The sequence below is a fragment of the Octopus bimaculoides genome, chromosome 4 (assembly GCF_046866305.1).
Source record: "Octopus bimaculoides isolate indiv1 chromosome 4, ASM4686630v1, whole genome shotgun sequence".
NCBI lineage: Eukaryota > Metazoa > Mollusca > Cephalopoda > Octopoda > Octopodidae > Octopus > Octopus bimaculoides.
The window spans coordinates 93,657,754-93,684,860 of record NC_142931.1 but is presented as its reverse complement, the minus strand read 5'-3'; the positions used below and the strand labels follow the sequence as shown (position 1 = coordinate 93,684,860).

The 27,107-nt window shown below is 34.8% G+C and overlaps 1 protein-coding gene across 3 annotated transcripts in view; it reads right to left on the bottom strand.

Annotated features, from left to right (window-relative positions):
• Positions 1–27,107, bottom strand: part of LOC106878830 (D-ribitol-5-phosphate cytidylyltransferase) — a 140,179-nt gene that overhangs the window by 49,100 nt on the left and 63,972 nt on the right. For all 3 annotated transcript variants that reach the window (XM_052967256.2, XM_014928170.3, XM_014928169.3), the window contains exons 2-6: positions 15,455–15,615; positions 14,959–15,059; positions 4,812–4,961; positions 4,451–4,555; positions 2,969–3,014 (exon numbers count right to left, since the gene is read on the bottom strand). In XM_052967256.2, the coding sequence (XP_052823216.1) occupies positions 2,969–3,014; positions 4,451–4,555; positions 4,812–4,961; positions 14,959–15,059; positions 15,455–15,615 (563 nt within the window). The remainder of the gene's footprint in view (positions 1–2,968; positions 3,015–4,450; positions 4,556–4,811; positions 4,962–14,958; positions 15,060–15,454; positions 15,616–27,107) is intronic.

The window sequence follows — 27,107 nt, the reverse complement described above, 5'->3', positions numbered from 1 at the left end:
CTCACTTGGCTTTCCAGGTCTTCTCAAGCACAGCATATCTCCAAAGATCTTGATCGCTTGTCATTGCCTCTGTAAGGCTCAACGTTTGAAGGTCGTGCTTCACCACCTCATCCCATGTCTTCCTGGGTCTACCTCTTCCACAGGCTCCCTCTACTGTTAGGGTGTGACACTTCTTTACACAGCTGTCTACATCCATAAGCAACACATGACCATACCAGTGCAGTTGTCTCTCTTGCACACCACATCTGATGCTTCTTATGTCCAACTTTTCTCTCGGAGTGCTTACACTCTGCCAAGTAAGCACACTGACATTACACATCTAGCGGAGAATACTAGCTTCATTTCTTTCAAGCCTATGCATGTTCTGAGCAGTCACAGCCCATGTTTCACAGCTGTGTAGCATGGCTGTTTGCACACATGCATCATACAGTCTACCTTTTACTCTGAGCGAGAGACCTTTTGTTATCAGCAGAGGTAGGAGCTCTCTGAACTTTGCCCAGGCTATTCTTATTCTAGCAGCTATGCTCTCAGAGCATTCACCCCTGCTACTGACTTAGTCACCTCGGTAACAGCAGCTAGTCATTGAATGAAACTAGGTTGTTATAATTACCATTCAAAGCATTATTTAGACAAGATTTTCCTTTATGAACTCAATTTTTCTAAACAATATGTAAAACTTATCTATTATTTGAGTAAACCACAAATATAATATATGTACTCTCTGGGATTTTTAATGATTTATTTGCATATAGAAGCTGTGGTCTGTCAATTTCAAGACTGTATAATTATCAATGTTTCTGTGGGACATGGTTGTTGATGTTTTTTCTTCAAAGATTCATTCTTGGCCAATTGAGTAGACATATGCACAAAGCATTCCAATTATAACTACCCTGTCTCTCCCTCAAACAAGGACTACATTAATTCATGAGTCCCCACCCTTTCAAAATGATAGGGTATAATATGAGAAATTTGACCACAATTTGAGCAATCGATTCAGGCTCTTTGATTGGCTTGTGCAAGACATAATTGATGATTTTGATTAAGTAAAGGGCAACAACTCGACTTTTATCAAAGTTTTCAAAAACAAGTTATTCTTGGTATGTGATGTGTGAAAACAATAATTATTTTTAAATAAACAATCATTATTTTTTATCTTTTATCTTTTTCTTGTTTTAGTCATTAGACTATGGCCATGCTGGGGAATTGCCTTGAAGAAATTTTAGTCAAATGAACTGACCCCAGTACTTTTCTTTTAAGCCTGGAACTTGATTTCTTTTGTTAGTTGCTAAATTATGGGAGATTAAACACACCAGCATCAGATATCAAGTGGTGGCGGGGCACAAATACAGACATACACACACACACACATATATTAAAGTTATTTTGCACAGAGGAAGAGAAGTAATTGAAGATAACAAGAACAGAAAGCTTTAAAACTGAAAATAGTCACTTTACATAAGATTACATTTTAATTAAATATGAGCTAGGAATGAATTTGGAATTAGAATTATTAGACTCTGAGCAAAGAATTCCCTTTCAATCATTATGAAGCAATATATCAAAGATACACATGATAGTATTTTTGATAATCACAGTACCTCTTTTGAATAGACAAAAATTTCCTTTGTCACTAGCAAGTTATCAGAATGTCTTCCATTCTGTTATTACAGGCACCTGAATCAGACATATCTACTATTATTTTACTTACATTATTGATAACACCTAGAAGAAGAGCTTTGACCAGGAGGAACTGATACTATCAGAGAGTATCCAACAATCATTGGGTGTTTTGACCCAGGACTATAACACCCTCCCAGTAGTGAGGCAAATTATTGCTCATCATCACTTCCTGGTTTCTAGCTTAACTCTTCTCTCTTGCTCCATAACCAGCAAGAGGCTCTTTCTGCTGCCTGTTCCACCCTACGCACAGCCATTTTTCTCTCTTTTTCTCTCATTCCAATGGCTGTAAGCATCCTCCATGTAGTCTGAGCAGGTAATCCCCCACAGCCAACCTTGACTGAGAAAATCCACGACTATCACTCCTTCTCTCACCAATCCTGCAAAAGGCTCTTATACTTTGCATGCTTGCATTCAAAGACCTGATTACACCATTCTTCCCACAAGGCTAAGCATGATCAAGATTATTTTATTTGCTTTTTCTGGTCACAAGGGTGTATAGATGACCTGAGAAAACTGCAGACATGCCCCCAGGTCTGTTTTCATATTCCATGATTGGGCCTCATATAGTAGACTATTTGTCTTTTTTGCTGTCCTCACTGACTTTGCTCCTTTCATGAATTTGATTGCTGCTGTTTTCCTTTGCTGATGGTCTTTCTTGAGCCTTTCCTGTTCCAGGGCATGAGTAAGTGTTGCAAGTATCTTGTCATGGCACCACTTGTGTCACACTTGAGTAAGTGCTATTTTTTAGCCTGACAAGGTTATTACTTATTCACTAATGAGTAAGTTTTTAAAATGATCTGGCAGTTACCTAGTCCAGAAGTAGAGCAGTGTCTTTAATCTTTGTAAACCCTCTCAAACTGACAAGGTCACTATTGTTTTAAGCTCAGAGCAAGCATCTGGAAGTTACATCTGTAGTTGAATTAATTTCATTAGATATTTGATGTAGTTTTGGTAGGAAAGGGGGAACTGAAGGGAGAATAACTCATAAGTTATTACTAACCACAATTTTGATCCTGCAAATGAACTAGCTGAATGTCAATGGTCAAGTTTAGGTTTTTGAAAATTTGTAAACTAAATTTATAATTTCAGTTTCTTTCTACATTTGAGACCATAGAAGAAACACTTTTACTTTCCACATGCTACTTTATTATACACACTTGATTTCATTATCCCATATGTCAAAACAGCATCCTACCCACAAAACAACTGACCAATTCTGTTTTCTTTCAAAAACCAGTATATAAAGTGCAATAGGATAATAAGAAACTGTCAAAAGATGAAACAATACCTTTCAGTGTTCCTTCTGCTGTATACAAATCTTTTCTATAGGTCACCTAAGAAACAGAAGTTTATAGTTAACAATTATTAAAACATTAAGTTGGATATAAATTTTAGAAAAGATAATCATTATCACATCATTTTTATTAATTGAACGTTGATGATTGCATGGATCACTTGTATCTGCTGTGCAATTATATTTCCATGCATTTTGTTACAATATTATCTCAACAATGAAATTCATAACTAATAAAACCATTTCAACAAGAGTTTTTGTTTTGTTCTGATCAACACACAGAACCACTTGTTCAATATAATCCTTTGATTCACCAAATGACTGAAAACTAAAGTTAATGCAAACATTCAGAAAGAGTAATGTTTAAGAGACAACAAATGTGAGACACAGAAAAAGACTAAAAACTGAGAAATAATTATACAGTGATCTGAAAGAGAAATTGAATAACTTAAAAAATCACGAGGAAATGTCAAACTTTCTTCCATCATAACTGAAAACATGTCTGAAGTAAATATGTCCAGATATTCTCAATGTATTTCAACAAAGAATGCCAGTAGATACTGACATGTCCATGTATTAAGTAATATCAAGACCATCATCATACTAGCCCACTTATGTACAATTTTGTTTTCCAGCCATGAAGAAGTTGTTAGCTACAGTAAGTTTTATTGATCAAATATTTGATTTTAGTATATTATTTTATAATAAGATATATTTTAGTTTCTTGATATAAGTCAAATAATATACACAAATCTGAAAATTTTTATTCATACTTGTTATTTATATACTTCTCCAGTTTTCTAATTAAGATTGATATGGTATACATAGATGTTCCTCAAATTATTTTCTGAAATTTTAAACAGTAAGGGAAGTTTCTTGCAGATTTATTATGAAAAAATATCTACACAGAATTTTTTTCCACATAATTTTTGGGTTATTCCACTACTTCAATTTGTAAACAAGTTTCAACACTATTCTGCGATCAATATTTTTCAGCTTAGTGTACTGAGTTGTTGATGAAACATATGAAATGTATTTATTTAGCAATGTATTATATTCAATATTTATTATCTTGTTAGTTTTCATATGCATAAAAACATTCATTGACACATACTTTGTGAACATTTTGCATAGCCTCTTATACTTGAACTTACACATTTGAAGAACAAGAAAGAAAATCAGTATTTGCATAAAACATAGGAAATATTTCTCAAATTCAATTTTAATAATTATAATTTTCTAAATGCTTAGTCATTAGGAAATGTAACAAAATAAACTATGTATATGACTTTTAAAAAGCATGATCTGACAATCAAATTTATCAGCTGGTAGGTGACCAGATGGCTAGCAAAACTTTCTAAAGTTTCTGCAAGAAGTACTAAATTCAATTACATCAAAAGCCACAAAGAAGCTTGCAACTACAACAACAACAATAAAGATGATGATGATGATGATAAATAGATAGAATAAAATTACCTTCCATAACGAAGATGGTCCATCAATGAGGTAGGCATTAACATTAGTATATTTCTGTACTAATTGTAGACATTCAGATCCATTCTCAAAGTCATCGTTTGTACACTGTAATTAAGCAATGTAAAATTAATATACATTAGAATTTACAAAGACGAAAAATTACTCACTACAAAAGTTTATGGTAAATATTTATAACAGTCATTAATCCTACTTTTACAAATCCTCACTTACCATGCATAATCTCTACTCTAACATATAAACAAAAGGAATTTATAAATGTTCAACAGAGTTTCATAGAAATACTGAAGAATATGAAAACAAGCTCACTTGAAAATAAAAGAAAAACTAGAGAATAATTTACCATTTCATAAGCTTTCTTTATAATGTCATGCTTGAAGCCCTGTGGCATCTCACTAGCATGATACAGATTTCTATCAAGAGAGTTTTTGAGAAAATTGTCAGAATTTACTGCAACAACAGTTGAGATCAAAGGGCGGACAATTCCAGCTGCCTGCAAAAACAAGTAAGATACATATTTGGAAAATTTTTAAATAACTGGAATTTTACCTCTTTCCTAATAACTTACAACATCATATCATTGAGATTGAGATAATTTTGTTCCAGAATTGTTTACCTATTACAATAACAATAACTAGGTACACATTTTGGTACACAAAATACACTGAAGTCAAAGTTGTAGTTGTTAAAAAAGGAAATGATTTGTTTAGTGAAAGTAATTAATCAGGAATGGCTGTGTGGTAAGTAGCTTGCTTACAAACCACATGATTCCAGGTTCGTCTCACTGTGTGGCACCTTGGGCAAGTGTCTTCTACTATAGCCTCGGGCCGACCAAAGCCTTGTAAGTGGATTTGATAGAGGGAAACTGAAAGAAGCCTGTCGTGTATATATATATATATATATATATATATATATATATATATACACACACACACACATATTTATATATACATACATATATATGTGTGTGTGTGTGTGTGTATGTCTGTCCCCCCAACATTGCTTGACAACCGATGGTGGTGTGTTTACGTCCCCCGTAACTTAGTGGTTCAGCAAAAGAGACTGATAGAATAAGTGCTAGGCTTACAAAGACTAAGTCCTGGGTCAATTTGCTTGGCCGCAGTCAAATGACTGAAACAAATAAAAGAATAAAAAGAATTTCTCTCTCTCTCTCCCTTCCTCACTCTCTGTGCATATGTGTGTGTATGTGTGTGTTTGTATAAAATATATATGTAGGTATGTATCACACACACACACACACACACACATATATTTATGTATAGGGGAGAATTTACAAAAAAACAAAAGACAAAGACAGGCGGTGTAGACAACAAACAGACGTATTAGTTTAATGCTCGGGAAGTGAAAAAGTCTTTAACGTTTCGAGCCTACACTCTTTCACAGAAAGAAATAAGGGGAGAAAATAAAGAGAGAAAATATTTATGTATACACATATATATGCATATATGAGGGTGCATGGCCTAGTGGTTAGGGTGTTGCACTCACAATCATGAGATTGAGGTTTCAATACCTAGATCAGGTGGTGTGTTGTGTTTTGAACAAAACACTTCATCTCACGTTGCTCTGTGATCACTTTGACACATGATACAAAGTACACAATGCACCTGTTCAAGTAACATCAAGTCGATGGAGTGAGTGAACTAATGTACAACACATACATATGATCACTATAAACAAATCATTTGTGCAGTTCGTTTGGCAAAAGCTGAACACTCATGTGTTGTCTTCAAAGTCCATCATATATGCATATACAACATACTTGGATACACACACATATATACACATACATGTACCCAAATATGCATATATGTATTTACGGCCTTAGACTGTTTCTCTACTTACTATTCTCCAGGGATCTGGGGATTTTGGTAAGTAGAATGACCAAGGGCTTCAACATTGACACCAAATATATATATATACATTATATATTTAAAATAACATATGTTTACTATAGACTTCTACTAATGCATGTGCAATGATATACTATGACCAGCCAGAGTTAACTGCACCATACATAAACATGTAGCCAGCCAGCTTTGTTTCCTCATAAATGTTAGCAGAATAAATTTTTTTTTTTAAATTTTCTACAAATATGTTTCAGATGTTGTTGATTCTGATTATATTAGAATTTGTTTTGAAATAAATTTTTTGGAACAAAATGTAATGTATGTCAGTATGTTTGTGTGCTATCCCACCAATTTTTATTTTTATATTAAATTCCAATATAATCATAATATCCACATTTTGAAAGGTATTTGCTGAAATTTTCATTTAAAAATACTAATTTTTCAGAAAGTTGAGAAAACAAAGCTCACTCATGTGAATTTTCTGAAACTCCTCTCCCCACTTCCCCAAATCATTTTTTCTTCAACAATTTCAGACATAACTAGAACCTATGCCAGCTGAAGTATATTTGTAGAAAATTTCATCAAAAAATATCCATTTTTCTGGAAGTTATAAAGAAACAAAGTTGGTGAGGTACAACTATGTATGTATGCCCATTGCTTTAAAATAAGTAATATAATGATCACAATGCTATTAGATATAACCATAAGAGAGGAAAGAAGAGACCTGGCAGAGGAAGAAGTGGTGGAGATATAAACTAAAAAAGAGAAGGAGAGAAAAGTGAGAAAATACAAGAGACAACAAAGAGAGACAGAGGATTGATACAAGACAAGACACATCTACATTATATATTTAAATAATACATGTTTACTATGGACTTCCACTAACGCATGTGCAATGATAAACAGTGACTAGCCAGAGTTGCACCATACTACACATATGCACCCCACTGACTTTGTTTCCTCATAACTTTTAGAAAAATGGATATTTTTTAAATCAAATTTTCTACAAATATGCTTCAGATGACATAGATTTTGATTATATCAGAATTTTGTTTTGAAATAAATTTTCTGAAAGAAAATGTAATATGTGTCAGTGTGTATGTGGTTATCCCACCAACTTTTATTTCCATACCAAATTCCAATTTAATTGTAATCTACACATTCTGAAAGATATTGGTTGAAATTTGCATTTAAAAGTACCTATTTTTCAGAAAATTATAAAGAAACAAAGCTGACTTGCATGAATTTTCTGTTAAAACTGTTAAAACTGATATTATGAAAAAGTTAATGAAGTGAAAGAAATATATGTTCCTGGATTTGTTTTTTAACCTATTGCTGTATATTGTTACTGCTGTAATCCTTAATGTTGAATTGTTATAACACCCACTCTGGTATGGCAGTATAGTTAGTAAGACAAGTAAGACCATGACTATCTATGACCGTCTACTTTATACTCTCACCTTATACTGACTGACGTCATCTTATTTATAGCAACTAACATATACCACTCATCACATGGGTTGGGTGTACCATTATTACTATTATCCCCATAGCATTTACTGAGTGTTTTTGTTTTTTGATGGTGATGGTTATGCTAAGAAAATGTGATTTCATCACTGCAAAAGTATGATTTCATTATTGATTATATAATTCATCCATCCTCAATTAAAGTCATAATCATCAGCATCATTTAACATCCATTTTTCCATGCTGGCATAGGTTGCATATTTTGATAGGGCAAGACAGTAGATGATGCCAGGCTCTAATGTCTAGTTTAGCATGATTTCTATGGCTGGATGCCCTTTCCTAATGCTAGCCAGTTTATAGAGGGCTTTTATGTGGCACCAGTATGGTAATAATGTGGGCTTTTATGTGGCACCAGCATGGTAATATAGTTTCTATGATTGGATGTCCCTCCTAATGTCAACCCCTTTATAGTATACTGGGTGCTTTTAAGATAGCACCAGTGACTTTTTACATGGCACCAGCACTGGTGGGATCTCCAAATAACTTTCAAAACCTAGAACCCTTGAGTGGGGAGAGGTTAAAGTATGACAGATAATTAGAGATAAGTGTCTTGCTATGGAGGTAACGCAGTTAGAAAAGAAAGGCTAGAAAGGGAGGGGGAGTGAGTTATAGTGGAAGGTAGGGAGATATGGCTACCCTAGTTGGGAAAGAAAAGAAAGAAAAAGAGAATGGAGGATAAAGAGAGGTTTATATACCCAACATGTTTGAGTATTTTATAATTCAACTTGCATTATAGCAGCTTACAATAAGCTACACTACTTTCAAACTTTAAGTTCACTCCAAACTTTTTATTGTTTCCATATTTTGTAATTTGTGTATAGATGATGCCAAGCTTGATGTGCAGATAAATACTGTTTGCTATTGTGTATGACTGAAATCTGTTTTGTCAGTTTCATTGTCAGAAGTCTTTCTAAATGAGAACTTCCTTGTAATCAACATTCTTTATGGAATGTTTGTCATTTGGTGTATATATGTTCAACCCTAGAAATCCTATGAACACTCTAGAGAAGGCAACATATAATTGTCCAAGTGTGAATATGGGCTTTGGTAAATACAAAGCAAGTTTTTCAAATGTTTGTCCTTGTCACTTATTAAGTGCCATTTTTTTTTTTGTTTTGTTAACTTAATGGGAAACTCCTGGTATAAATACAGTCTTTTGTGATGCTGACTTTCAGTTATGATTTTTGCGTTAATGAATTTTTCTTGAACGTCTTGAAATAACTAAACCTGTGTACCATTACAAATATCATTAGCTTGGTCAGTTGTACATATGTGTGATGGCAAGCCTGAAATATTTAGTGTATTTAAGTACTCTGTTGTGAATTCTGAAGGGTCATCCTAATGAAAACATTGATCATCATTAAAGAGAACCTTTCAACTCCTGGAAACAGTTTTAGTATCTCCTCATTGATGAGGATATACTAAATTAACATTAATCAATCTTTGAAAACCTTTCTGGCTCTGTAATGCATTCCTGTATGACATTTCTATTGAAAACCAAGGAAATGAGGTCGTTGAAATCATGAACAATGTTACATCCCTGGGGTATAATAATTTTGCCATTTGCTTCTTCTACAGAACCATTTCCTACATGAAGTATAAAGCTGTTGAACTGAATTTGGTTGTTTTGATCTTCTGAATTCTGTGCATATAATTTTAACTGCATATTTTTCTATCAGTTGAATTTTTTTATATCTTTTCATAAAGATGAATCAATAAAGCTGCTGTCTACTATCTGTGTTCTATTTCCACTAAAAGTTATTACATTTCTGCCAAACAGATGTTCAAATCTAGGGTCGACTCTTTTCATAAGATCTTATGATGTTCTATCCAATACTTCTGGGAAGAAACAGTGAGACATGAGAGTAATTCATCCCAAATTATAACTATGGAAGCCGCTTTGTACGCTGTATGCATGACATGTGATACTATTAAATGGATTGAAGGGAAGGGAGACAGCAGAATGGGCCATTGTATTCCCAGTAAGTAGCAATACAGGTATAGCAGATTATGCAGTTGCTATTGCAATTGTTCCTTCTTTGTGGATATAGGAGAGAAGGACACTATAGAGAAAAGTTTTACATGATTCACCCAGCACATCAATAAACACAGTTTTAGCAATGAGAATCTTGTGATTGTAAGTATCTACTTTTGAAATGTGAATTGCCTCTACAATGATCTGGAACACTGGTTGTTGATTACAATTTAACTTTTGATATTTTTATCAAAGAAACTCTTTTGTTCAAGATGTGGAAAAAATTTAAGTTCTTGCAGAATGAATGTACTGATGATGAAAGTATTTACATTTGGTATACTCATGAAGGGTGGGGGAGGTGTTTAATGCTGAATCATTTTCTCTTAAAATAAGTTCAGTTATTTTTTTTGTGTAATATATGTGATTCTAGGTTATCATTGATATCTTCTACTTCTAAAGCAGTCATTTGATCTTCTGCAAGTCGCCTTTCAAATGCTGTAAATAATTTGTCTGAGCAGAAAAGTCTCTGTAGCTGATATGTAGTTGCTTAAACATTTGCAAACTTCAAGGTTATCATATGCTAAGCCCAGTTTCATTGCAGCTTCTTTCTAAGTATGGAAAACTACACCATCAATAGTTCTCATATCTTCAAATGATATAGATCCAGGAATATGATGCAATAAAGCTCTCAGAATTGCTCCTGTTCCTTTGGCAAAACAAAGTAGATATGCTCAATTGTGTAGATATTATTTTTCTGAGATGCCATAATTTCTCAGTGTTATTCCATGTGTGACATTCAGGGAAAAGTGAAAATGACTTAGCTGGTGATTCCCTACTAACTTGCATCCATTCAGTGAGGGTGGACTTGTAATGAGTATGAATAATATGTTGACTATCATCATCATTAAAGTAAACTTATTGCTGTTTGGAGCAAATGAAATGTATGCTGTTGAAGGATATGAATCATGTAATTCAAAACCTAAATCCTCCAGACTGTCTCTGATGAGGATACATAGATGTCGTTAGTATAATTTTCAACTTCATCTTTGTGGGTTCCTCTTCGTTGTGCATTTATTTGTCCATTAATATTGACTGTCACATGATCACAATTTTTATGAATATATTTGCTAATATATTTAATTGATTTTACAGCTGCACATATCTCTACATTACAATGAACTCTATATTTGACAAAAAAAGAAGAGGGAATATGGTAGTACTGAACAAATATTTAATTTGACATTTAACTTTATAAATGTAGAACCATTATTTCAACATCATTAAAATGGATAGCCATTATAGTTGTGTAATGTATTTTCCTAAATGTCTTTAGTTGAAATGTTTTTTTTTTTACATTTCCCATCAATCATACATGTTGCATTGGGTTGACCTCCCCCGCATGAACCATACAGCATGCTTTTGGTGACATGTTGCGGAAGTGCAACGGCCCAGTGGTTAGGGCAGTGGACTCACAGTCAGAGGATTGTGGTTTGAATTCCCAGACCGGGCGTTGTAAGTATTTATTGAGCAAAAACACTTAAAAGCTCCATGAGGCTCTGGTAGGAGGGTGGGAGGCGAACCCTGCTGTACTCTTTCACCACAGCTTTCTCTCACTCTTTCTTCCTGTTTCTGTTGTGCCTTGTCACACTCTGTGTCATGCTGAATCTCCCCAAGAACAACATTAAGGGTATACGTGTCCGTATAATGCTCACCCACTTGCACATTAATTTCACAAGCATGCTGTTCTGTTGATTCGATCAACTGGAACCCTCATCGCCATAACCGACGGAGTGCTGTAGGTGATATGTTGAAATAGAATCAGTTATTTGTGGATTCAGAAGTTCTGCATAAACAACCTTATCATTATGTTATAGATCTAACATATTCTTTTTTTTAATATGAACAACATATGATAATGGGGTAGCCCACATGTACCCTGTAATCTCATCTAAAATGTTCTCCAAAATGTTATGTAAGAGATCCCAAAGCTTCATATTAAATACTTTGTTAGTTAAACCTGGTCTGTCAGCTGGTGTTTATCTTGGATAAAGTTCATCTTGTGATTCCTTTCCATTGAGAAAAGTGATGCAGAAATTTGGTTTTCCCAACGTTTGAATAATTGCTATCAAGTCTTGGTATAGTTTCTGCATTCATCATGGGCCTCCTATGAATGCTGTAGGTATGATTACTCTTTTATCTACATCTGAGCAGTGGGAATACATATAATCATGAATATTTTGATACATTTCTGCCCTGATATTTCATTTGATTATATTGAATCCACTGTAACCTTGCTTCTTTAATCTTGGACTACATATTACACTAATATTCCAGAGTTAAATGATCTGAGTTGTGAAGGAAATGGAAATCATATACTCAAACCATGAGCAAAATCTATCAGTGATATTTTATGACTCTTACCGCCAAAGTCAACAGTTGACTCTCCATCCCCTATCACCAAATGGAAATAGCAATTGGAACTGCAGTGGGTCATAATTTGGATGCATTGAATTGATTGATTGTATAAAAGATTCACCAGGAACACACCTTTTACACAGTGTCAGAAGTCTTTGTGGTTGTACTGCTACAAAATTCACATCTGGCATAATAACTGCAACTTCTGCAGCTGAATGATTGCATGTTTGGTTACAAGTTGTAGGAATGTGTTTGTTTTCTAGGATAACAAATGAGAACTCCTGTGTATTAACAGTGTTTAAATATTCTACACTGTAATTTTGCTGATGCAGCTGAGTTTTTCTGAGAACCTCATAATGCCAGAAGTCCCATCCCTTGTCATCTTATCCTTAAAGCTTGAGGTTCTAAGGTCATGTCTTCCAGTAAGATGTGATATAAGGGAGATTTGGTTGCTATTTCTAGCATGTTGAGTGAGCATATAGAAATCTTATTTGCTGATGATATGTCTGCTGGATCAGGGCTGACATACTCATTTGAAATTTTTTTCAATGCCTTTCAAAATATTTTTAAAACTTTAAGGCTAGTTAGATTGATATGTTTCACTAAAACCATCAAAAATTAGTCACTGCTAAGCCCCCTCCACTCCACTCCTCAAGTATCATACATTTGTCGTGAAGCACAGTTAAACAGATTTGAAGGTCAGATTCGTTTTATAAATTTACTAATACTTAATAGCCTTGTATGTATGTTATTTTATTACTTGTGTTGAAGAGAAAAATACTAAAATTAGATTCACCTTTGTTAAAAGTAATGAAATATGAATTTAGTAGAACACTGGCAAGAGATGCGACATGATAGTCAACTGTCAGCAGCAGAAAAAGTAAATGTAAGATTAAATGCAATTATGTTAAAAGCAATGAAAAGTTATGTTATAAAGCAATGAAAAGTTATGTTATAAAGCAATGAAAAATTACTGCCTAAATACTGCCAAGAAATTTTAATAACTCACATACACATGCACACACACACAGACACACACACACACACACACACACACACACACACACACACACACACACATTTTTTTATGCAGTGACCTGAATAATAATAATAATAATTACAACAACATCAAAAAATACCTTAGGAATGAGAACCCAGGTTCGAAATTTCCCCAAGTCACCTGATGAAGGCTGGAGGGTATATCAGCCGAAACATTGTGTTAACAACAAACAAGATGAGGACAAATATCTGTTGAATGTAAATAATGTAAATAAAGCAGTAGTTATATTTGATCTAACCAGAATTGTTTCAAACTTTGACTTGTATGAATCAATCAAAATTATATTTGATGACTCTTAGATTATGAGCCAATAAGAGATCTACTCAGTTGCTTGATCTGCTACAAATAACAACCAAAACTGACTCATGTCATATTCTACAGTCTTAAAAAAAAGGAACACACTGGATAATCTATGTCTGTTGATCAGTTTAGCAGCCAGCAATCATTCCACTTACAGCCTTTTAGCTGCTTTTGCCCAAGCCTAACACCAGCCACTTTCAAATGTCATGAAAACAAATGGTATGCTGTTGAAACTACTTAATTCGATAAAGTACTACTATTTTGTAGTACACACCAAAAGTCTTCTGTTGATATATCTACAGTGGGTTTACCCCCAAAGAAAAGGCATTAGATAATAATTTTTCCATCATAATTCATGGGATCTCAAAAGAAAGTGAAGGGAAACTGCTATTGTTACAATAACAGTTGTTCATTATGCATGGTTGGTAAATTCTCAGAAAATAATAGAGATCTTACTATGCAACAACAGAATTGAACTTACATGATATCTGTTTACAGTGGGGAAACTAGATTATTGTACTACAAAAAGTAACTCGCTTCATTATCTTTGAAGAAGTGATTGCTTCATAACAAGATATCTACCAAAAGAAATCATTAGTTTGGAGCTACACTGTTATTTGACACATTACTCTCGCTATCTGATATTTTTATGTATTAGCTTCAGCTAGAAAGTGCATGACACATGCACTGTTTCTCTGGTATGATAAAAATTCTGATAGCTCAAATTGCAAAAATGAAATTGTGACAATGAAATATCCTTAGCAATGTATTTTATAATATTTAATCCAAACTAAAATCATTTTTGGAACTCAAGAAATAATTATTTTAAATGTGTCAAAAGATATTCTAAATAAAATGACAGCACATATGAAAATAGAGGAATAAATTCAAGTTAACTCAGCTTTGCATTTTAAGTGGTGATATTAGTAATTTCTGAGAAAATTTGGAATGTAGTGTTTATAAATAATATATTGTTTATTTATAATTAACCGATGGTCCCATCCACTATTTTCTTCTGAGTTAGTGTTATAATTCTCAACTGCAAGACTTTTAGAACAAAAATGCCACTCTAACCTTTCAGCTATGAAATACAAAAGATAAGATCTTTGAAGTACTCAAGAAAACTTAATAGAAAAATTATTTTCAGTAGAAGACTAATGTAATACTAGCTGTATTTTAATAAATTCAAATTAAGAAATTAATTCCTTAAAAACACTTCAAAAAAAATAATAAGCCAAAAGTATCCAATGTAAATAAAATTCTCTAAAAATATGGTTATCTTATTACTGCAGCAAATGAATCCAACATGCAAAGGTGTAGACTTTATGGAGGTATTGATACTCACACCATACTTTTGAGCAGCAAGAGCCACCTCTTGAATCACTGATTCACTGACAATGGGACGGGCAGCTTCATTTATTAGAATAATATCAAGCTCTTCACAAACTGTGCCAAAGGATCAACAATGAAAGGTAAGATTACATAGAAAATTACTGATTTTAAATATATAATCAAATTTAAGATATTTTTCATATGGCATAAGAACATTTTAGAATAATGAAAGGTTTTTTAACATTAATCTCAATCCAAAGTAAAAAGCTAATAATATTCAATTTAGGAAGTTCATATTCCTCAAGGCTCCTAACTTGGTGAAAAATGCAAAGTATATGCAAAAATTATATTATTAATTTTGAAACATTCTATCATTTCAAATATAAAATATTTAAAATGATAGTAATATAACAAAAGTTTGAAAATAAATTATCTTAGAGTTAAATATGAATATAAAATATTTAATGCAAGAAAATGAAACTAAATTAGAATTAAATAACAAGTGTTACCTGAAGAAAGTGTCCTGATACCATTATAGATAGACCGATGCCTTGTAGCTCCAGCAATTGCTACATGGACTTTGTCTAACAGATGTTGACTAACTAAATCCTCAAGACTTTCTGAATACTCCTCAGCAACAGTGACAATAATTTTCTGGACCCAAGAAATTCTAGAAGTAATAAAAAAACAAATCGATATTTACTGAAAGTAAGCATGTATATGGTGTAAGGAAGATAAAGTTGCTGCATTGGCAACTTTTGGTCTTCCACCTAAAAACAACCCTGGCCAGAACTGCATCTTGAAGAGGAACTCTGCAAGTGCAGAAACATAATAACTCTTATATATACATATGAGTATATAGCTCCATAACACTGGTGGATAAAACAGTACTCAAATACCAAAAGTAGGATAAAATAAAATGTTTTATCAAAGCTGAAAAATATCTCAAACTCAGTTTCACATAACCAGTCATCAGACAGAAGTGAACTTTTGAAACAATACAGTGGTTTGCAAATGTTTATAAATGAAGCAATAATAAGTTGGCAATGCATCAAATAAATGTTTAAAGTTGATTGGACAGTGGGTTTGTAACTTTTCAAATTCAACAGAATCTATTGGATAATATGAATGACTGCCAACAAAAAATAATATTAACATCAAAAAACTAAAAATAGGTCACAAAATTAAAAACAAGGGCAAATGAGTATCATAAAACAAATAAATGAATAAGTGTGCTATTAGTGGAAAAGCAGAGTCTGTATAACAGAAAAAGAAAGAAGAAAAATAGAAGCATATTGGAGAGGGTGATGGGAGTTGTGTTAATACTTGCAGGTAGTTATTATTACTGCTGACAACAAAAGTTTTTCCCATCAGTGATGAGCAGATTGGATGATATTTGTGTTAGAACTGTGATGTTGCATGGTAGTAAGACATGGGACTAGAATGCATAAGATTTTCAAAGACTAGAAGGATAAGTAGCTAGCATGCTTTCCTGGGTGTGTAACCTGAGGGCAAATAAGCAAAGAGAAAAACTGGGTATAAAAGAATCTGGTATAGTGTGCAAGAGAGGAAGCTATTTTAGATATGTGATGCATATTGAGGAGGATTGCAACATACTAAACTGACAAGCACTCCATGTTAGTAGAACCTGTGAAAGAGGGAGACCTTGAAAGACTTATAACTGGTGAAGACTGACCTGAAGATGTTGCATCAAATGACGATGACAATGACTGTTGATATGCAGTGCTACAGAAGATCTATTCACCCATGGCAAAATGTACCTTGATACAAGGTTAGTGTTTAAGAAGCCATGATCATCACAATCATTATCATCATCATGACATGAGTTGGATGGTTTAACAGGATCTAATGAACCAGAGGACTACATTAAGCACCAATGTCTGTTCAACATGGTTTCAATAGATGGATGTCCTTCCAAATACCAACCACTTTACAGAGTGTGCAGGGTGCTTTTTCATAACATTAAGTAACTAGGCATAGGAGTGGCTGTGTGGTAAGTAGCTTGCTTATGAACCACATAGTTCCAGGTTCAGTCCCACTGCGTGGCACCTTGGGCAAGTGTCTTCTACTATAACCTTGGGCCAACCAAAAGTGGATTTGGTAGACGGAAACTGAAAGAAGTCAGTCATATATGTGTATGTGGGCGTGTGTGTGTGTGTGTGTGTGTGTGTTTGTGCATCTGTGTTTGTCCCCCCCCCCCCAACATCGCTTGACAACTGATGCTGATGTGTTTACATCCCCGTAACTTAGCGATTCAGCAACAGAGACCAATAGAATAAGTACTAGGCTTACAAGGAATAAGTCCTGGGGTCGATTTGCTTGACTAAAGGCGGTGCTCCAGCATGGCCACAGTCAAATGACTGAAACAAGTAAAAGAGTAACTTGCAAGACAAAGAAAAAGATTCCATAACTGAGTGGGGTTGTAGCAGAAAGACAGCTTTAACCCTTTCACAATCAGATTTCTTTGTCAAATGTATTGCTTATTTATTCACATTGTTTTGAATTAATCACATATCATTTTGTAGCTTCAAGATTTCAATTATGCATTGGTATATTTTTAGAATGACATTGTAGAGTAGGTGTGGGAGGCTGGGTGTGGCCAGTTTTAACATAAAACAGATAGAATAATAACAGATAAAGGGTGGGTGGAAGTAGCTGGAAAGAAAATAGCGATGGTGGTGACAAGGTATCTCAAGATACAAGAAAATGAGCATAAAAAAGGACACAAAGAATTGGAACGGATAGATGGATAAGCTCATTAGAGTGTGAGGAGTGACAGATAGTTGGAGATGGATATAGAGGTTAATATAGTGAATAGAAGAAGGATGGAGATGTGGTCAATAGAAAATATCAGTATGGTGGCCTAAAAGAAATAGGAATGGATCTGTAAGGAGGTGATAAGTAGTAGTAGAGAAAGGGAAGAGATAAGCAGTATAATGAATCTGTAGAGAGATCAGAAAACAGGGAGCTGATGTGTTGGGTAGGAGATTAGGGGATGAGAGAGAGATGTACAGTGATAGGGATAGACATCAGAGGAATGTAGGGGTGGCTATAGTGAGTATGGGACAAAGGTAGGGAGAAGCCATTGACAACGGATGATGAGACAACAGGTGATGAGAGTGATAGCAGATAAGAGAGGGTGTTACAGATGAAGTATGGCAGTCATAAGATGTAGCTCAGAGAGACAGAACTGGCAGCAGAGAAAGAAGTGATCATTGGAACTAAATTGGGAGGGAATGATATTGAGAGTTAAGGATAAGAATGAATTTTAAAAGGTGGAGAGAGAAATATAGCTCAAAGTAGGAAGAAATACAAGCATATTATGCTCTCATATGATTATTGAAGATGCTTAGTGCCATAAATACAAGAGTGAAAAAATGGATCTTAGGAAGATGAGAGGTGGGGAAGGCTTGACAAGGAGAGAATGGGTGTAGGGGCAGGGTTCAGTGAATATATAGGTATAAATATAATGTATTTTAGGATTTGGCTTTCATTGAGATGGATAGGTCTTTTTGAGCACAGCAAATAGCCAGTCATCTCTCCTTGATGCTCAACATCTTAAGATCAGCCTTCACTATTTCATACTATGTTTTCCTGGATCTCCCTCTTCCACAAGTTCCATCCATATATAGCAACTGGCACTTCTTTATACTGCTGTTTTCATTCATATGTTTCACATGACCATACTAGCTGGCAGAAACGTTAGCAGGCCGGGCGAAATGCTTAGCAGTATTTCGTCTGCCGCTACGTTCTGAGTTCAAATTCCGCCGAGGTCGACTTTGCCTTTCATCCTTTCGGGGTCGATTAAATAAGTACCAGTTATGCACTGGGGTTGATATAATAGACTTAATCCATTTGTCTGTCCTTGTCTGTCCCCTCTGTGTGTAGCCCCTTGTGGGTAGTAAAGAAATAATACTAGTACAGTCTTCTCTCTTTCACACATATGAATTTCTCTTGTACCCAATTTTTCTCTCAACACTTTGCACTTCGTCATATTCTTTGAAAAGAATGCATAATTTTTTTTTTTTTTTTTTGCTGTCCTGAAAAACTTGCACACTTCTTTGGTTTTACACAACCCCAACCACTAAGTCATACATATATCTACAAGTTTACTATTTATGACCTATGATGATGAAAATATGTAATTCCCCATTATTTATTAATGTTTAATATTGGCAAAACCACATAGCTGTATAGTGCCTCATGAATTTATAAAATAGTAAGAAATCAATATTTTAATTTTTCCTTACAGATTCAGGCTTAAGTAAATAACACAACCAGATTCTCACCAGTCACAGCATTCCCCACCTCCACTCCCTACTTGCAACTTCTTGGCAGTACCATACCAGCACCTGCCACCATTCATCTCCCTCTTCCTTACTCTATCATCCTATCTGTGCCCTGATCACCCATTCCTTGTGAGTATACCAACACTTACTGCCATCTCTTTCCTGCTCTTGCAGTCTCCTACTCTCTCTCTTTCTCTTTCCCTTGCTCTTCCTTCTGGTTGAGTAATCATGTATCTCCTCTACAACAAACTTGTTCTGCCCTTATTTGTGATCACTCTCTCTTCCTCCTTCTCTTGCTCTTATCTTTAGCTAGGTAACCATGTATCTCCTTTACAGCAGCACATCTCTTTCTTGCTAGATCCCCCTTTCTCTCTGGGTAACCATGTCCCTCCTCTTCAGCAGTACACCTGTTTCTGCCCTCATTCTTGTTAACTCTTGCTCTCTTTCTTTCCCTCTTTCTGGCTGGGTAATCATGTACCTCCTCTACACCATGACATCTATTTCTGTCTCTCTGTCACACTCTAACCTGACACAAGATCACCTCCTCCAAAACTCCCTGACCTCTCAAAGATACCTTGTCTTGCAAGTTACTTGTTGACCCTGCCAGTGCAGGTGCCACTTAAAATGCACTCAGTCCACACTGTAAAGTAGTTGACATTTGGAAGGGCATCCAGCTGTAAACACCATGCTAAAACTGACCTCACTTGTACAAGTGCCAAATAAAAAGCACTCAGCTCACTGTATGGAGTGGTTGGTGTTAGGAAAGGCATCCAGCCATAAAAATCTTGCCAAACCGTCAAACCCATGCCAACACAGGAGGACATTAAACAATGATGATGATGATGCTGATGATGATTTCATTCCATTTTATTATTACTACTCTTGTTTTGTATTTTCTGTTCTCTCACTTAGCATGCCTTTTTTTCAAAACTAAATTTCGACAAATTTATTATCTTAATAATTAATCATTGTTCAGTTTTCATTGTAAATGACTTCCAATAAAGTTATAAACAAATAGACAAGTTATTCTTTCCTGCTTTCTTATTGTCTTCAGTTCTTTCACTCAGCAAACCTATTCATCAACAAACTCTTAAATGAATAATTATACAAAATTGTTATCTTAATAATTAATCACTCTTTAGCTTTCATCATAAATTGCTTCAGACAAAATTATAAACAAGACCAGTCTCTCTTGTCTTATTTCTTATTGTCTTCTATTCTCTCACTTAGCAAGCCTGTTTCTCAACAACTCTACATAATGAGGAACTAGTTACTCTACAGTTTTCAATGTAAAGTGCTTTGCATAAGACTAATAAACAACTAAAAAGAAGTTTTTCTGTCCTCTCATCCAGCAAGCTTAATTTTCATAAAATTCTAAATAAATAATTAGAGAAATTATATTATCCTAACAATGAGTTACACCTCAGCTTTCATCTTAACTTGTTCTACTTTCTTTTCCTCTAACTAACATCCCTTGTTGAATAAACTGATGAATGTCAAGAAAGCCAACAATTCAAGAAGAAATCTAAGATGAACTTAAATTATCAAATTGAAGAACTCAGTTTTATCAGTATAAAAATCAGCAAAGGGCACTCCTCCCAACAGAATGATTGCAGAAGTATTAGAGAGCTATAGTTTCTGTTGCTCAATAGCACAAATAGAAAGGAAAAAGAATGAATTTATTAGTGATGTCATTTATGAATCTATTAGACAACTCAAAGATGAGGCAAGCACAGAGATACTAGCAACAAAGGTTCCCCAGGATCCATAAGGGACCAGAATGAAGAAACTACTGTCATGTTTGAGGATGATGCCAAGAAAATGTAAATGACCCTGGCCAACCCCAACGCCTCCTTTCAGGGCAATGATGGAGAGAATGGAACTGACAAAAGTGAAATTATCACTGCCACAAAGAGAACCATCTGATCAATATGAATATGAGAACCACCTGATAAATATGAATATGAGAACCATTTGATAAATATGAATAAGCTCAACAATAGTCACAGAACACTAAATCAACAAGACACACTCAAACAAATCCATAATTTGCAGAACACTAGCAGTAAAGCAGGTGAACCAACTAAAGAAGACATCATGACATCTACAACTACCAAAAATACAAAGAGCAAATGCAGTGCAAACTGCAGCAATCAAGCAACAAACTTTTCTGAATGTCAACACAAAAAATAGTGCAGTAGCCAACCTAGTTACAAACAAAACTGAGCCAAAGCCTTGCACACCCACACACAAGACCAACACAAATAACATACATTGGGTGGCCGGCTCTGCCACCTACCGAAACATCACGACCAATTACTAAATATCAGAGACTAGCTGCAGCTCAACAACTAGAAGCAAAATTTCCTATATGAGAGAGCTTCTCACATGCAAACAATTAATGTATAGCACTAACAGAAACATAAATCTAGAAACATAACAGATGTAGAGATACACAGAGTAAATTATGTTGTATTTCATACATGCAGAAAAGAAAGAAGTCATGGTGGAATTGCCAAGTACATCCACCATGATGTCATGGCCTTAACCCTGTTGTCACATTCACACTTGCTCTGTGTCACATTAACAGTACATATATAAACAGCTAGAGTAAGTTATAAGTACATATTATTATCCACATGATGTCTCATATCATGGTGGTAAATTTGAGGAAAACCTTCAAGTAATTAAAGAAGTATTAAAACTAGAACAATACATTGATATACTTCTATTGGGAAACTTCAACTTCACCAACATTAAATGGCTCAAAGGTAACATAATCTCAAAAATGTCAATCCAAGAAAAAAGACAAGCAAAACCACCTCTTGATCTCACTAAAATACTGTTCATGGAACAAATAATATCATGGACCTCTGCTTCACTAATAACATGTGAAAGCAACACCAACAATTTTCTCAGACCACACCATAGTAGAACTGTTTCACACTAATAGCAGAATCCCTGCATGGCCACAGCCTCTGGCTGGAACAAATAAAAGTAAAGGGTATTAACATATGTATGTATGCATGCATCTGTATATATTATATATATTCTTCATCATTTAACATCCCTTTCTCCATGCTGACATGGGTTGGACAGTTTAAAAAGGAACAGACAAGCAAGAGTGTTATGTTGAGCTTCATTGTCTGTTTTAGCATGGTGAGATTATCAAGTACCTGCAAGACAAGATCCCCTTAGCTGGAAACAGTATAGTAAAGAGGGATATGAAAATAGTATTGAGGGATAGGAAGAGGTGTCTTTCTAAAGAGATAAATATATGGCTTGCATATATGGAAAGAGAGAGAGAAAAATGTGAGGTCAAGTTATAAGGTAAATGTGAAAGACAGAATAGGATAGAGGAACAGAAAAGGTGAGTGGACAGGTAAGTGTACTGGAGTGAAAATAATGAGATAGATAATTAGATATAAGGAATAAATTGGACATGGAGAATATCAGTCTGACAGAGGGAAAGTGAAGGAAAGAAATAGGGTACTGCAAAAGAGTGACAGAAGAATGAGTGTTAGAAGATTTGTTATAGGGAAAGGCTTGACAGAACCTCATTTTTGTTGAGACAGACAGGTCTTCTCAACATCTTAAGCTCTTCCACAGCTTCCTCATCCATCTGCATCATATGACCATAGCAACACAGTGTTCTTTTCTGCACACTACATATGGTGTTCCTTATGGCCAATTTTTCTCTCAACAAATTTGCACTTCATTGTACATGTGTACTGACATTACACATCCATTGGACCATGCCAGTTTCATTTCTTTCTGGTGTTCATATCCTCTACCCTCACAGCCCAAGTTTTACAACCATATAGCATTACTGTTCATATACAAACATCATACAAAACTGCCTTTTACACTGAGAGAGAGGCCTTTTGCAATAGTCCTCTAAACTTTCTCCAGTCAATTCTTATTTTAGTAACTATAATTTCAGAACATCCTCTTTTACTGCTAATTAGGCCAATGTAAGTAACAGAAACTATCTATCTCCAGGAAGCCTACTAAGCATTCTAGAACATCTATTACCCATGTCCTCTAAGAATTTATTGCCCCTATGCATCTGGCACAAACTAAGCCTACTTTCTGTTAACCTCCCCGTGATTCCACTACACCACCTATGCATCCATAGTTTGCAGAGTACACTGTAAGTCATTTTTGCCAAAACCTCCTCTACATCAGGATGTTCAGGCTAAATTTAACAGTTTTTTTTATGTCTTCTTTTTTTTTTTTTTTCAAGAACAGCTTGACATATTGGTGTTGTTGTAGTTGAGGAAAAGTTCACCAGCATGAAAGACTGGAAGCTTTGTAAATATTGGAAAAGGGTTACCTGTATCATGATGATTCACACCAGATATCAAAACGACTGCTGCCCAATGTTCTGTAAAGAATATAAAAGCTGTATGATATGACATGGGCAGCTGCAACAGAGACTATGAAGCTGTGATCATCAGGAAGGGACACAGAAGACATTCCAACTGTATCCACATGCCAGCATTCATCCAACAACTACAGGAACAGGGCCTTAGGCTCAATTCAGATGGCTATGAGAAACTGCTGGAGACTAGTCAAAATACAGTTGGAGAGGGTTGCTGCTGGAAGGCCATGTCTGGTAGCAGGATTCGGCTCCTTGCCATACCCCTTGAAAGAGTCAGAAGTGGTTGCTGGAGGATTCCTACAACTTCACCAACCCTAATTTCTGACCTCCTAATTCTACCAATTGAAATCCATGGATTACTATGTGTGGGGCATGGTTGAGAAAGTCACCAACCACTCTGCTAGCAACACCAAGGCTGAGCTGGTGGCCAAAATCAAGGAAATATTTGAAGACCTTCTTGGAGCACAGTGAGGAATGCATGCACCAGATTTTGGAGTCATCTCGAGCCATGGAAGAAGATGAGGGCAGTTACTTCAAATAAACTGTTATCTCCCAGTCATTATCTAGCTGGTATTTTTTGACTTTTTAAAATACTTTTATTTTTGGATGGGATATTGTTTTCTTTACCTTTTATGTGAACTAGCCTGAACACCATGTATAGAACAAGGCCATTTACCCAAATGAATTAGTGTCCTATCTGTTTTCCTGCTAACTAGAACTTTGATTTTTGTTAAGTCAACTTTAAGACCCTCTAACTCCAGGTTTTGTTTCCACACATGGAATTTGTTTGCTAATTTTACTAGATTCAGCTCTAAGAACAAGATCATCAGCACAGAAAAATTCATATGGGCAGCTAGTCTTAAATTATTCTATTATGGCCTGGAGGATTATGATAAATAGGAGGGGATTAATAACCAAATCCTGATAATTCATACCTGTGTACTAAATTCATTACTGTACTCATTAACTCTCACTTTGCTGACAGTATCCCTGTACGTGGTTTGAACAGCTTTCACATGTCATTCATTTACCCTTAGTTTTGTAATGACCATAAAATAAGGTGCAAGACAGTCAAAATTTTTCTCCAGGTTGATGAATGCTATGTACAGTAGTTATTATTATTATTATTTGGCTAAATACTTCTGCAACAGGCAAACAATAAAGAGAACAACAGTGCTTCTCTCCAGCACAGAACCAAACTGCATCTCATCTAGGTTAACTTTGTTGCCTATTAATTTCGCCAGGATTCTTTCAGTGGCTTACATAATCTAGTCCACTAGTTTGATACCTCTGTAATTACTTCTCTCTCAAGCATCTTCTTCACCCTTGTAACAGTTAATCCCATGGTCATTCATGATTGAAAGGGGGTCTTTACTATAATGCTGCTACACTAGCATTATATAACAGCTGACTATAATATGCTACATAACCTAGTTCAGTAGTATGATACCTTTCTATACAACCTGATTAATTACATGGGTGACTAGGCCATATCCTACTCTGCTTGATATTTTCAGCATCTCAGCAGTAATATCCAATGGACCATGGGCTTTCTTAATCTTCATGTTCTTAATTACTTTTTCTATGAGAACTGCCATCAACAAGAATGGCTGTACCGCTTGTCAAGTTCACATCAGGAAGACTGTTTTTCTCCCATGCATTCTCCACATTTAGTAGCCTTTCATAATATCACTTCCATGCCTTTCTTTTTTCAGAATCACCAAGTGTATGCTTATTCCTCTGTGCATACTTCTCTCCCATAACATCTTGATTTTCTATAAAACACTGTCTTGCAATCCAGAACACCTCATGTCTTTGGTCTTCATGCTGTAAAACATAGGCAACCTCATTTTTTTTTCTACTTCTCTCCTTGCTAAACAGACTTGTTTCCTAGTTTCTCTTCTAGCAACCTGGAATAGTTCTTTGCTGCTCTCATTTTTCCAAACCTTTCATTTCACTTTTACTGCTCTGTCTACTTCCCTGTTCCACATAACTCTTGGTCTGGCTGGAATATTGCACAAATCTCAGATTTGGTCTGTAATCCTCAATAGGTTGTCCTGTTAAGAACTTCCAATTGTTCTTTATATTATATGTCTCTATCTCCTTTTCATCAAATGCTTCAATTAGTATGTCTCTGAATCTCCGTTTGAAGGATCCTTAAGCTTCTATATTTTTATCTTTCAGATTGCTTTGTGTTTCTAAGTCCTTCCAGTTTGAAATTACTAACAACTAATCTATGTTGTGTAGTAAATTCTTAATCCGGAAAGTTCTTTGCATTCACAAGCAACTGCCTACTCCATTTTCTTGTGAGAATGTAGCCAATCTGGTTTGTATGCTCACCAGATTCATAGGTGACCAAATGGCTAGTCAGTTTCATGAAGTTAATATTGCACATCAACAAGTCATTAGCATCACAGAACTCCAGCCATCTTCTTTTCTCATTTAGAACATTAGAGAGGTAGAGTTTGTGGATGGTTGATGGGTTGGATGTGGTGCTGAAGAAGGAGCAAGAACTCCTGAAATATGCATATACACCCATTACTTATCTTTCCATCTTAGATCATATTGTTGTTTACATTAGATGCATTTGGATACAAAATGTCATAACAAACCAGTGCTGGCTATAATTGCCGTAGATAAGTTGTAGAGATAACCTTAATAGTATGATGCATATCAAGTAGCAGGAGCATTTCCACTGTATGATGATATCAGGTATCCAATGACTGTCAACAAGTTTTGCATAACATTCTACAAGGTTTTTTTTTACCCAAACCTTATTTAACTTATACAAACATACATATACTTACATAGACACACACACAAACATATATATACATATAGGCAGGGCTATGTGGTAAGAAGCTTGCTTTCCAACCACATAGTTCCAGGTTCACTCTAAATCCCAATCCCAATCATATCTTTACAACCTAAACCCTTATATACAAAACCTAAACTTAATCTTAAATCCTAACCTTGATCCCTAATGCTAGCACTATCTTTTGTGTAGAATCAATCTCCTGTGCTTTAAGCTTCTAGAAAAAATCTTTAAAATGAAAAACTTACTGCCAGGCACAAACTTTAGAATTAAGCAGAGCAAAAAATAAAACTGATAAACAATTGTAATTTTGAAAAACTTTTTATTTGCAGAAATGTAATCTCTGGTGCTTAAAATATAGAAATTGGAAGAAATTTTGAAGAAAAAAAAAGAGATAAAACATAAAAGTTATGTGGCATGTTTAGCTGAAACTTCATCTAACAATAATATTAGGGCAACAGACGTTCCAATGAAATATTTTTACAAATTCATATTCTAAGAAATTTCCTATAATTTTGATTTCTCAAATTTACTGAATTTTATAACTCCAATTTCTTGCAAATTTAAATATTCATTACATTCGTTGCGTTCAATTCTTCACAAATTTAAATATTCATTGCATTCACTGCGGAGTATTTCATTTTCACTTGAAA